This window comes from Sinohyriopsis cumingii, chromosome 13, assembly GCF_028554795.1.
Source record: "Sinohyriopsis cumingii isolate HCF-2022 chromosome 13, ASM2855479v2, whole genome shotgun sequence".
Taxonomy (NCBI): domain Eukaryota; kingdom Metazoa; phylum Mollusca; class Bivalvia; order Unionida; family Unionidae; genus Sinohyriopsis; species Sinohyriopsis cumingii.
Genome location: NC_142973.1, coordinates 69692535 through 69706701, shown reverse-complemented (window position 1 = coordinate 69706701; position 14167 = coordinate 69692535). Strand labels below are relative to the sequence as shown.

Genomic DNA, 14167 nt, shown 5'->3' with positions numbered 1-14167 from the left:
CTTGGCAATGTGCATTCTCACCCATTTGAGCAAATTCTGAATATGCACTGACATATTTGATCAAATACAATTCATTCTGGATTACACACTCTGACATAATTGATCAAATACGATTAATTCTGTAACACTGGCACATTTTAACCTTAGGGTCGAGGTTACATTTTATCGGATTGTTTTTATCATATGCTTGGCTTGTAGGCCTAGACATTATATAATACTATAGGCCATATTATAGGCCACAAGCCACTTGCAGTAAATATCATCTCATACTAGTCAAGGAGCTTTACAAATTCATTTCAAATGAAACTTTAGTTTTGGAGTTTGTTTATGACTCTTACTTCATCATTCCCATATAATTGTAGTTTTGTTTCCTTGTTCAATTAACAGACGTGATTGTTCTCCATTTTAAAGTGGAATTCCTCTTTTCTCCTGACTTGAATCCAATTTTTCTTGATATAGTCCATTTTGTTTATCCACTCTGATCTGTTTTTTTTTTTTTTAAACGGTCTGTTCGGTCCCATTCTGCAACTACCCTTTTAACATATTTGTTCCATATATTAGTTACCCCACAACTCTCGTAAAGAATATTCTGATTGGTCAAAAGTTTAAATTCATCCATTGAATCGTCGTGTAATGGAAACTGATGGCAATGGAAAGAAGCATGCTTACAAAGTATGGCATCACGAGTTGATTGAGACCATGACACAAGAAGTTTAGATAAAGGTTTAAAAAACGTATGGAAAATGGGAATGGCAGAGTGAAAAGTTGACGGAAATTTAGTTGGTCAGTTTATAAGAAAACTGAATGCTAGAGGACTGGCATTTTGTGAGCTCTGCTCTACGTAATCATGTTGGAAGAGTTTGGAATGGCACATTCAAAAGAAGCTGCATACGGAAAAATTGAAGCTCAGAAGGCATCTGGAAAAAGTACTGTTAATTACTATAAGAAGAAAGATTTCTTGCATGAGAGAACAGATGTAGCTTTCTGTCAGAATATGTGCACTGCACGTTGCCAATACAAGCACCAGCTTGAAAGGAAAAAGGCTATCATTGAGAAGGAAAAGAAATGATTGCACATTGAGCCAAAAAAGTCAGTCATAAAGGAAGGCTAAACAAATCTTTGCCAAAGCCACAAAAAGAGCTCGACTGGAATATCAACAGGTTGTGTCCATTGGAGAAAAAGACAAGTGAATGTATGGGATTATTTGTATATAGTTGATATACTTGGGTGTTTATTTTACAGATATGTTATGAAAAGAGATAAGTATAATATATTTGCTGCAAAAATTGGGAAATTTTTGTGACTTAATTACGATGCGAACACTGACATGTACATGAAATAACTTAGGCACCAATAGTATTGGAGAACAAATTCATGTGACAATAAAAATTGTGAAATTATTCAAATCAAGTTGAAATTTTTTGATAAGTTTGTTAGTTTTTCAAATGATTATTTTGTTATATAATATGATCATAAGTTGCACCAGGAGCAGTTTTTTATGATTGTATAATGCATTTTTGGCAGGGAGCTATCGACCCCCTAGACCCCCTGATCAGGGAGGACCCCTAAACTCCCCTTTCAGATTTCAGCTTTTTTTGTGGAATACCAAAGTCTTGTCTGAATTAATTAACATAATGCTATGGTGACAGTAAATATTAACTTTATAAGATAAATTCCTTTGAAGAATTCAGGCATTGATATTGACACCATATGTTTTGTTTGTTTTCTGTTTACAGCATAGCTGCTCACCCAATGCCTTTGTCCAAAATGTTTTTGTAGACACCCATGATCTCCGGTTTCCTTGGGTAGCTTTCTTCGCAGGACAGTATGTATATGTATTAATCATCTGCTTCCGTCCAGTATTCTTGGTAGATAGTATCTGATTTGATATAATGCTTTCTGAAATATTTAATTACTATCATAGTATTGAATGATTATTACATTTCTATAGCGTTATGAAGGAATCTTGCTTTCCAGAACAGTATTAAAGTGAAAGTCTATTACACATTATTTATAAAGATTTACATATACACATTCTCTACTGATAAATAATTGTTTGTTATGAATAATTGGTTGATTGGTCTTTAATGTCACTTTTGACATAATGGTTATATCAGGTTGATAAAATGAGAGCTAAGTATATTTTCTGAATAAGAATTTAACAAATTAGTTGAAATTTAATGATATTTAACTATTATCATGCATATCATTGGAATGAAACTTTATTTTTAAACTCGTGTATGTCACTGTTTTAATTGAATTCATTTAATTTTACAGTTACTGGACATACTGTGTTATTATCTGAAGGGGAAACATAATTTAATGATTGAATTGTAAACTATTATCATCATTATGTATTATTGTATTTCTGTGTACATGTATAAATTTTGCCTGATCCAACTCCTCACAACTTTGATCTGTCATCCTCAGGTTTATCCGAGCTGGTTCTGAGCTGACCTGGGACTACAACTACGAAGTGGGAAGTGTTCCAGGGAAAGTCCTCTACTGCTACTGTGGCTCTGCAGATTGCAGGGGGAGACTACTTTAATGAACACGGAAATAAAGTGATCTACCTTGAAGGAAATATAATCCCATTTGGTAGACTTAACAGCATTGATCTCACCATTGTATTTTTCCTAAAATGGAAGAGTCATTGATCTTGTTCAAGATTCCTTGTATTATGTGTTATCCACTTGTCCAACACAAAAAGACTCAATTTAATCAGGAAACAGGCTTGTAATGACAAGGCAGGTGCAAAAGTATTTTGTCTTAAAACTGAACTATGAAACTTTTGACATAAATGATATGATTTGATCTATATCATGGATGCCTCTTTAGCAAGGAGAACAGCAATAAAATGGTCTATATGAGTACTTCATAACAATCAGACACAAAGATAACAGGGTCCAAGCTAAATTTTTGGGGTGAAGTGACTTCTCTTCCTCAAGATAAGCCAAAGTGGTTGGAGAATAGGAAGAATTGGTTGGGTGTAGAGTTGGTGAAAATTTAGAAATTTTAGAACAGTCACTTAATACAGCAGATTTGCTGATAATTTGAAATCAAAGAAATACTCATAAAACTTGTGAAATTTGTTATTTTTTATTTTGATTAAGGGAAATTGTTTACTACTATCACTTTAGTTTTGGGAAAAATAGTTACCTTGAAATTAAGTTAATATTTAAAAAAAAACAGATGACATATAACATGGTACGAGTTCTTTCTTCATACTTTCACAAGATAAAATACAAAATAAATGCAAAAAATGCTTCATCACTAGCTGTTGACTTGTCACCTTTACTAGCAGTCGACTTGTGAGCCTCCATAGAGTAATAATTTTTTTGTGAGTCAGCTTCAGATGGGAGAAAGTTTACTCATTTCTTCAAACTTGATGTTTGAATTTTTGCCAGGAATCTTTTAGATCAAACTTAATGTTTGAATTTTTTGCCAGGAATCTTTTAGATTGTAATTGTAGGCATAAATAATCCTTCATTTGACAGCATGAAATACTATCTATATACTGTTAAAATAGACACAAGATAACACTATATGCAGAATTCAGTTGCCTATAAAGGGGTGGGGTGGGGTGAAAATGTCAATTTGAAAAAAGACAAAGTCACCTTCACTTTTTTTTGTATATTAGGGTGAAATGACGGGCACAGCAGTCCCTTGCCACAATACACCTAAATATTTCCTGTTCTTAAATATGATAAAGTACTCTCAGTCCTGCAAGACTTGGTAAGAAAACATATAAATACACTAAACACCTGGCTCTCATAAACATTTGAAGTGAACCCAGATTTGTTGCCTTAGCAACAGAATATTGTTATGATATAAGTTAGATGATGCAGAATAAGATTCTGTAAACCTATAAAATGATTTATACATGATTCTTTCAATACTTCGCTCTATTGGGTATGGTTTGTTTGATGGCTATACACTCTAATATGTACAAAGCTAAATCCCTTTTAAGCACATTTCATGTATACATAAATGTTTCTTGGGTAGATTGTCGATTTTAGTGATACCTACCACAGCAGAGATCTGTGCCCATGACAACAAAACCTTGAACATTGCAATGACAGTGTAGGATGGTACCTCGTACATATATATCCCATGGCTACTGACATTGCAGTGACAGTGTAGGATGGTACCTTGTACATATATATCCCGTGGCTACTGACATTGCAGTGACAGTGTAGGATGGTACCTCATACATATATATCCCATGGCTACTGACATTGCAGTGACAGTGTAGGATGGTACCTCGTACATATATATCCCATGGCTACTGACATTGCAGTGACAGTGTAGGATGGTACCTCGTACATATATATCCCATGGCTACTGACATTGCAGTGACAGTGTAGGATGGTACCTCGTACATATATGTCCCATGGCTACTGACATTGCAGTGACACTGTAGGATGGTACCTCGTACATATATATCCCGTGGCTACTGACATTGCAGTGACAGTGCCGTGAGTGTAAAATGGTAACTATTTTGTACATTCCATGTCTACTCGGGCTTCATTACTCTTGCAGTTAAAATTGGCAGTGTGCCAGTCACAGTCTTGTTCCACCCACCATGGCTGTTCAGCTTGGCACTTGACTGGTAACATTATTCGACCCACCATGTCAGTTTAGCTTGGCATTTATTTGACACAATAGTATTCCACCCACCATAGCAGTTGAGCTTGACAGTTTGCCTGACACAACATTGTTCCACCCACCATAGCAGTTGATCTTGACAGTTTGCCTGACACAACATTGTTCCACTCACCATGGCTATTAAGCTTGACAGTTGCATAACACATTATTGTTTCATCCACCTTGGCAGTTTCAAATCCAGTGAAAGATAACATTGTAAACTTGTAGACTAGCCCACATGTTTCCCAATCCAGTTGTTCTGAGTTAGATCTGGTGTGGGTGGAGTAGGCACTGGAATTTTATTTTAGCACTTACAAATTTGTCGCATGTTTGACCTTGCTCAACTTGGTTCTTTATTATGAAAAAAACATTATGTTGGTACTTTGCAAGGTATTTATGCAATATATTTTTACACAATTGATTTTTAAATAAATGGGTATTGTTAGATTACCTCAGGCAGTGGTATGAACTTAAAATATTTGAGACAGACAGGTCTTCACTGTTAGGAATGCACAGTATATTTCCTGGAAGTATGATTTTTCAAGCTTGTGGTTGGTATTGGAGATGTTGGATTTGAAACTGAAATTTCAGAGTCAAGTTATTTACACATGTATGCAGCATAAAGCATTGTAAATCAGGTAGTAATTTAGTTATCTATGGATTTCAGGTAAATCAGGTAGTAATTTAGTTATCTATGGATTTCAGGTAAATCAGGTAGTAATTTAGTTATCTATGGATTTCAGGTTTACATAAATCGAGTACTGATAGCAGTAAAAAATAAATGTATGTCTTAAGAATGGACAAAATTATGCAAATAATGATAGTTTTTAAATACCTGTTTTGTTCTAATTTGTTTTTATTCAGCTGATTTTTTTATATTTTCGCTTTAAATACTTCATATCAATAGAATGTATCCATTTGAATCTTAAGGTTAACATGTACATCGCATAAACTTGCAGGATCATTCACAGTTACCTTTTTATTTATAAAATGTATGTAGAATTAGGCTACTAATGAGTGTTATAAGGCTTAATTTCCAAGTATTACCTCCCCTCTCTCTTGATCCTGCAGGAGGTCATGGGTTCGATCCCTGGTCGAGTCATACCAAAGACTTACAAAAATGGTACACTCAGCATTAAGAGGTTGGTGTTAGGACTGGTCAGCCTGATGTCAGGAATAATGTGCCTGCTGCATGATGCCTTAGTGCTAGACATCACTATAAACTGCCACACTGCAGATATTGTAGCGATATGACTGAAAAATTGTTAAAGCTGCTTTAAAAATCCAAATCACACACACACTCTTGATCCCTCTCTCTTTCACATACAGTCATACATATTCATACAAAAGTCATATAGAAATATAAATAGACTAAGTTTTTGAGTGGCCTGCATGATTCCCATTCAAGCTGTATTCAGCTAGATCTAAAGCAGGTGTGGCCAGTCAAACAGATTATGCCAATCTGAAGCTTTAGTAGTCACGGGAAATTTATGTAGGAACCAGTGTCCTCGGCAATGGTGTCATTGCAGTATTCAAAGATTTATTGCCACGGGTCTAATGGACCTCTGTTCCATCTGCTGGAATACAAAGAAAGGATTTGCACCTCAGTATTTAGAGTCCTTTACAAGGGATTCAGCAAATTGGCTCACAACAAACTAGATATGATCCTTATTCGTACATGATTAGTTACTTAATACATAAATTACATACCCAATACACACAAGCAGAAGATTTTTGTGTGTACAAAAACAATTTTTAAACAGCATATGCAGTGTTGATCCTCGAGTATGGCTGATGTAAAACAAAATGTACGTGTCAAATCTGCCATAAGCAGTCAGATTATGTAAGAAAACAGCATAATGTTTTTTTAGGGTCAAGAAAACTGGAGTAATAACCCAGTGAAAACCACAAACCTTTACTGTTGTTTCATTACAATGCACATGTTGTAACCAGGGATTAAGTTTGGTACCTGAGAGGTACAAGGCAAGCACTTTACCAATGCACAATCAAGCAGTACTAACAAATGTTGACTTTTAAATGAGATGCCAACAGATGCAAAAATTAAGTATTTCAGTTCCACTTCAAATATATCTTTAATAGATGCTGTAAATGGAAATGGAACACAAAATTTGAATATGTTTCTAAACAATGTTGAAAAAGAACTCAGATCACCATAAGTCATATAACTGGCTTATTTGGTTACTGGTGCTGTATTTGGGGGTGGGCAATTAACCAAATGCCCTCATTCCAATAAATGTATTATAGTGTTTATTTGTGTTAATATGCATATATTTAGAGCTGATTGTGTGTGTGTGTGTGTGTGTGTGTGTGTATTATTTTGTGTGTAAAAGTCCCATTATTAACATCTTTCTGTATCATGAATCAAATCAAGTTCCAACTACGACATTTTTTTTAAACAAGGAAAATGCACCTTAGACACATGTAAACATTTAAGTAAGGCTCTAACTTCTTTAGCATTATTGAGGTTATGTGTGCAAGTGAGTTCCATGAAGTGCTGATGTGGTCTTCAGATGGAACATATTTATGTGAGCTACATACAATTTTAATCCTGATATCTACATTTTCTGTACATGATTTTAAAATTTAAAAACTATTTCAGCATTGTGTGCCTCTCATAGGTTTTTCACATATACTTGATTATGAGTCAAATTCAACTGCAAACAGACTCATATCTGTCATTAAATAATGTGACTGTAGATCCGGATTGATGTTTGTTTGTTCTGCTGATGCTCATAACAAGCTGCACAGACCCTGATCTGCCAACACATTATGCAACAGCAGATTTGGGTCTGTGCTGTTTGCAGTTGTACTCATCTTGTAATCAAATATATATAGTAAATAAAGTTGCAGTCATACTTATGTTTGCACATGGCTAGTATCTAATATCACGATCTTATATGATGTTTTTTATAAATACAAAAACAGGTAGTATGTGAATAAAGACGAGTTCCAAACTTACGTTGGACTCAGATTGGGACACATGTTGATTTCATGACAAAGTATATTCATGAATTAAGGAACAGAAGAGGGTTACATGGAAAATACAGAGTAAAAGTAAATATATTTGCATCAGACAAAATGTGAACATAGATATGGGTGACTTCATCTCACTGGCATCATTCTGGAATTGGGAATGGTTGGTATTTATAACTCTTATGCAGTATATGTGATGTATAAATTTCATTTCTGGTCATTATTTGCCTTTATTACATACCCATTCATACAGTGTTCGATACAGATGTTCATTTGTATTTCTGTATCACACACCCAGTCTGGAATCATTTCATTGTCACCACTGACTTCTGCATGTCAATATTTTTAGATGCATTTTATCGAACATTCTATAAATCCCAATTTGTTTTAAGTTTCTTGATACTGTATACAGCAGATTTGAATGTTTAATAGAGGGGTAATAAATGCTTAATGCATTTATGTTTTGTTCCAAGTTGGTGAAAGAACTAATAGATATGTTTTATGAATATGTCTAAACCTGACAGCCATGAACTATCCCTTTGACAGATCAAATTTAAATTTTTGCCAACTCTGAACAAAACACTTGTAGTTTTGTGTGTGTGTCATCTCAGTAATGTGTATTCCATGCATTATTTCTCAACTGTATATATGTCTATATTATTATTTCTCTAAGCATCTGGTATGTATGTTTGATTACATTATTTCATCCATCTTCCCTGTCCAGAGTGTAACTGTTATTTCAATACACCTATTTAGACCAATCTTTGTGTGTGAGTGCATTTTGGCATGACTTTGTTCTCCACACATTATCTTGGTTTTTTTTTTAAAACCCAGTTTCAATGGCTTGTTTCACTTTTTTCCTTCAAATTATAATGCCTTGACACCTGTTGGTACCATAGGTACAATATGATTACATCATGGGATGAACAATTAATACCCACCAAACCTGGGTCATTCTGACCTACTTTCAGGGTTTTCAGCATGGCTTAAAAATACTTTTGCCACAGAAGTGGAGTATGTGGTTAGCTCCTGTTGGTTATCAGCTCCAGTTTTAATGGTAATAGTTTTACACATTTTACCACTAATTAATCATATGGTTGAAGAACATTCACTGCCATGAAAATCCAGCCCTCCTATGCCACATCTTTTGGCTTCTTTTAGCAATAAAGTGAAGAAAGTTCTTTCTGTAACGGAAGTCAGACATGATTTGTCTCTCCTTGGATAGAGGGATTGCCAACAAATCAAATCATTTGACAGTTTCTTCTGCTTGCACCTTGTCACAAGAGACCTTACATAGACTTTATATTTTACCCGAGTGAACCAGTTTGAGGAATCCTTAGATTTTTTCTCATCACACAGAAATATACTTTATTTAATTCCTTTCCAAGTTCCCAAAACTAACAGCAAGTTCCAGAAAGTCATGAGCCAAAGATGTACAATCAACACAAGTTAAGAGTGACATCAGACAACCTAGATGACATTTGTTTTTCTAAAAGCACCATGGTTAGTAGTCTTTGTACAAAGATAAGAAATCTCTCCTTCAGCTCTTTTTTTGCTTCAGATTCATTGTCAACGAGGATGAATCTAATCTAATTCTGTCACAGCACCTTATTCATCTGGATGTGGAGTTCAAAACATATCTGAATTGAGTTTGACTTACTCAAGAACATGCCTTGAAGGTCATCTTTGTGGAGGCCAGAGAACACTTAAAGATTAGCTATTTCTTTGGTACCAGGGTTTCAATTTGCAGAAACAGACAGGGTTTCTCATTGCAAAAGCAGATCAAGGTTTCTCATTGCAGCAACAGATCAAGGTTTCTTATTACAGCAACAGACCAGGGTTTCTCATTGCAAAAGCAGACCAAGGTTTCACATTGCAGCAACAGACCAGGGTTTCTCATTACAACAACAGATCTTTTGGGTTGCTTATTCATAAGAACCTGGCAGATTTTCTTCTATCCTAATGGCACCCAAAACTTTGCCCATGAGATCAAATAATGATTCAAACTAAATCAGATCCCATCTCCGCAAAGAGAGGGGTTTAACTTGGCTTATAGCCAACAGGCTCATTTATTTTCCTAAAAGATCTCTTAATTACACTAACCTCAGAAGGCAGAGTGAAATTTGTGCATTACTGGTAGTCCCAGACTTTTTGCAGATTCACCTTGATGGGTTGGTTTTTCCCATGATGACCCCCAGTGTCACTGCCAAAAAACAGGCTTCGACTAATAACAGATCGGTCTTTGCTCTTGAAAGCACTGACTTGTTTGAACCCTTCTTCTCCTAAGTGTCTTCAGGACCTGATTAGAGCACTGAAGGTGGTACCTGAAGTATACTAAGCTGATCAGGAGAGGGAGATGTCACTAGTTTTTACTGTTCAAAGATGGAATGGATATTATTTTCACTTTGGCTCTCTTGTCCTAAATCAAATAAGTTTCCATTCAGCTTACAAGGAACTTAACCAGGACCAGACTGATGTATTGTGTATATCAGCTCATGAGATTAGAGCAGTCTCTAGCAGCATAGCACTGAAGCAAAACCACTCCCTGACATGATTAGAGCAGTCTCCAGCAGCATAGCATTGAAGCAAAACCACTTCCTGACATGATTAGAGCAGTCTCCAGCAGCATAGCATTGAAGCAAAACCACTCCCTGACATGATTAGAGCAGTCTCCAGCAGCATAGCATTGAAGCAAAACCACTCCCTGACATGATTAGAGCAGTCTCCAGCAGCATAGCATTGAAGCAAAACCACTCCCTGACATGATTCAAGCTGTGGCATGAATGTCCATGTTATTCTTAGACATTTCATCCGAAAGAGTTCAAATTGACCTAGTGCGACCCATCTCGTTGGTGCAACATACTACCTTCCCAGGTCACTCAGAAGTTTTATAACAGCACAGGTTGCTCTACTTTGCTGGATTTTGTGGCATATATGTGAATCTATCAGATAGGTGGGATTTCTTCCTATTCTGAGGGGTGTCTCCTGTTCCTTTCATCAATCTCTGAAGTCTTATGTATGCAAAATTATTGTGGAGAATTTTTTATTTTTCCCTTTTTTTCTCTCACACCTTGCTTTCAGTTTAGTATATTTACAGTAATATTGCTAGTGATCGTGTGACTCGTCTGGATTAATTTAGGCAAGACAAGTAATTTGCTGATTTCAACAGCGTTAAACAATTGACACCCCTTTGTATATGTTAGCAAGGTCTGTTGCCTTCAGTGCTTGAAGTTTGCCAACATGGATTATACTGTGTGTGATCAGACATAATTTCGAAAAGATTAGAGATTAATTGATTATGTTTGGATTACTGCAGTGTTCAATCAGTATGGAACCAAGTAAGTTGGGCTTCACTGTTTAAAGTTTGTCTAGATGTCTACACATGCATTATCTACCAGTGTTAAAACACCACAAACTGAGCAATCAGAGTATCACACAAAATTTAATGATAGATGGGAACAGTAATTTCGGTGGTTGTTGATTGGAATTAAGTTAAAGGACATGAATATGCATTCCTGTATGTCTGATTTTAACATCTGATATGGTGGCAAGAATGACAATACAGGTCTTCCATTATATTAAAACATACATGACAACAAAATCTGCCATCACTGAAATCAGTCTGCATCAAATGTGGATAAAGATATATATGCCAAGACACATTTTGCCAACTCTGTGTTTGAACATACTCATGTTCACAGTAGCAGAACATTTTCAGATTTAGTCAATATACTGTTGCTTGACTCGAAAATTGCACAAAAGTTCTTATATAAATGTATGAAAACTAATCACTGAGTGACCCAAGCTTTTGGTTTTAATGGTTTGAAAACGAATTTTGAGAAATAATTGTCAATCCCAGTATAGGCTGCTGTAAATTTTTTTATGACTTCATACTTTTATTTAAGGCAGATTTCTTTACAGTATATTGATTCTTGACTTTAAAAGCTGAAAAGTATTTATATCTGCAATTTTTTTGTTGTCTGTAAAAAATTTACGATATTTCCATTGTACAAAATCATAGAAAGAGTTGATCTTTATATTTTGATAATGTATTAAATGTTAAAACACTTATGCATAGTGTTTATTTTCTTTATTATTTCTTGTAAACAAGGGACTGTCAATTACCTTCATTTTAGTTTTATCCCGGATTTTTTCTTTTGGGCTAATGTATAAGAAATGCAAAATTTTGTCTACACAGTAATTACCCACAGCCTTTATAACACTGGCTTGCTGTCAATATATAGACAGTGAACATAATGCATTTTGTTGATTATAGATGATGTAAGGAAGACTTGTGTCTGTGTGATTTATAGAGTAACATATTGGAATCCTGTCAGATTAGCCTTGCCCGGAACATTACTTCATGATACCAATCCAATCTTTAACAGTATCCTTGCCCTGAACATTACTTCATGATACCCATCCAATCTTTAACAGTATCCTTGCCCTGAACATTACTTCATTATACCCATCCAATCTTTAACAGTATCCTTGCCCGGAACATTACTTCATCATACCATCCAATCTGTAACCATAATTTTTTATGTAACATTTAATACACAACAATTTTTGGCAATGCTTACTCTTGTCTGCATGGCTTTTACATGATTCCAACACTTGATTTAGTGATTTAAGGATGAGAAATTGGTCAGTGTGACCTATTTTTCACATGTGAATATCTGTAAAATTGTTCTGTTATCAGGTTTCATAACTTCATTTATGTACAACAATCTCATAAATGGAACTAAATTAAAAACAATAGCTGTGCTATCAGTGGAATGTTAAATGTAGACCTTGTTTTGCCAGCATTTAGAGAGACTACACATAATAAGATGCTCAAGAGCTGTCTAGCCTGTACATACAGTAGGCCCTTTGGCATTTTCTAGATGCATGCCAAGCATCCTTCATATGATGGTACATTCCATGAGAACTTGAGGTTTTTCTTGAGGAGAATAGCTTGTCAAACATTTAGGTATTATTAGTAATAAGCAGAAACATTCTGCAACAAATTTCACATTTATTGTATATATCAATGCTTATATTTCCTATCAAGAAAAAGAAGAGAGGGACAATGTGTGGTTTAATGGGCTATCCTTTATCTATCACTTCATTTCACCTCTGTCCACATGGCATAGTCTCTGGCTTGGCAAGTGTAAGTGAGAAAGCTTGCCAGTAGCTTCTTGAGGGTCAGTGATTCTTACCAGGGTTTCCCTAGTTCTTCCTCCAAAAAAATATATTTGCCGCCATGTATAGTTTATCGTATACTAAAATATGGCATTAAATCCAATGTGGCATGATGGGGATTGTTATGCGGTCACTGTGATAAGTGTGGTGTGGGGGTGCTTCCAATATTTATTTAAATTGTTATAGAAGTTACACCCAGGCTCGATTTTGGTTGGAAGTTAAATTTGTGAAATATGGATGCAAAGCTCCGAGCCCCCAGTCAGCAATGCCAACAATGACAATTCAATAATCAAATGATTAAAATTTCCCAAGTACTCTCCTTCCGCTTGACCCTGTGATAGCCTATTGCATCATTTGATTTGTAGTGTGAGATAGCTTTCTACCTGTCCTTGTATTCTAGTCATCTGATTATTTTTCTCTCCTATCCCTCCAATTCCTTCTCCACTTTCTCCTCCTCGAGTTCTTTTCCTCTTTCTATACTGACTAGACTTGGCGACTCAGACTGCTCTGCTAGTCTTACTTCTGTCTCCCCTCTTAGAGACTCGGGACATATCTGGACCAGAAGTTCTGTTCCCCAAAAAGCTTCATGTGAAAACACAAGAATGGTACAATAATTTCCTAAGCCCTGTCATCTCACACTACATCCAGCCTATCATCAGATAACAGCTATTAAATTTCTAAGGTCATGCATTCATTCACATCGAAATACTCATACGTTTTTGTATGGTAAAACGTCGTAATAAAAGCACGGTATCAATTACTTCTCATACATACATCAATAAATTGCATCATATCAATACATATTCCTAATCCCATTATACCAAACAATATCACAGCAATCAGACGCATTTCTTTATATTACAACTCGTACAAAGTACCCAGATGTTCAAATATCCATGCATCCATATTAACTAATCTTACAAACTTAACCACTTTCCAAATTCACAATTCAAGCATGTGTAAAGTGAAACATATCACATGAATTAATGCACTAGGTTACTACAAGGTAACCTAATAGCGAATTACAAAATTAATTCTGACCACAAACTAATAATCTACATAATTCTCAAGCTCATTTCTCAAATACGCATGTAAAATAAACACTACAAACGTAATTCTACGTACTAAACGTTCCTGTGAATTATACATACTACACATAATTACAGAGCGATATATGCCATGTCAGCGCTTCTGCTCTTGAAATCGGCGCCTACGTTCTCGCTTCCTTTCACGTATCTGATCTGCATGTGGTATTGCTGTTAGAACAGCGACCATCGCATCAAGCGTCTATTCGACAATTTCGCCTGCGCGAGATAAGCGAGGGGTTGGTGGTAGGTCTCGG

General features: G+C 35.5%; 1 protein-coding gene across 4 annotated transcripts in view; it reads left to right on the top strand.

Moving 5' to 3' along the window:
* Positions 1 to 11712, top strand: part of LOC149785794 (histone-lysine N-methyltransferase SETDB1-like) — a 194039-nt gene extending 182327 nt beyond the window's left edge. For 3 of the 4 annotated variants that reach the window (XR_016425454.1, XR_016425453.1, XR_016425452.1), the window contains 3 exons: positions 1737 to 1825; positions 2431 to 5314; positions 5391 to 11712. Coding sequence is in view for 1 of the 4 variants with exons in the window: in XM_089979716.1 (XP_089835842.1) it covers positions 1737 to 1825; positions 2431 to 2548 (207 nt within the window). In the remaining 3 variants the exon portion in view is untranslated. Of the gene's footprint in view, positions 1 to 1736; positions 1826 to 2430 lie in introns of all 4 variants that reach the window. The other variant, XM_089979716.1, reaches the window with a different exon arrangement.
* Positions 11713 to 14167: the final 2455 nt, after the last annotated feature.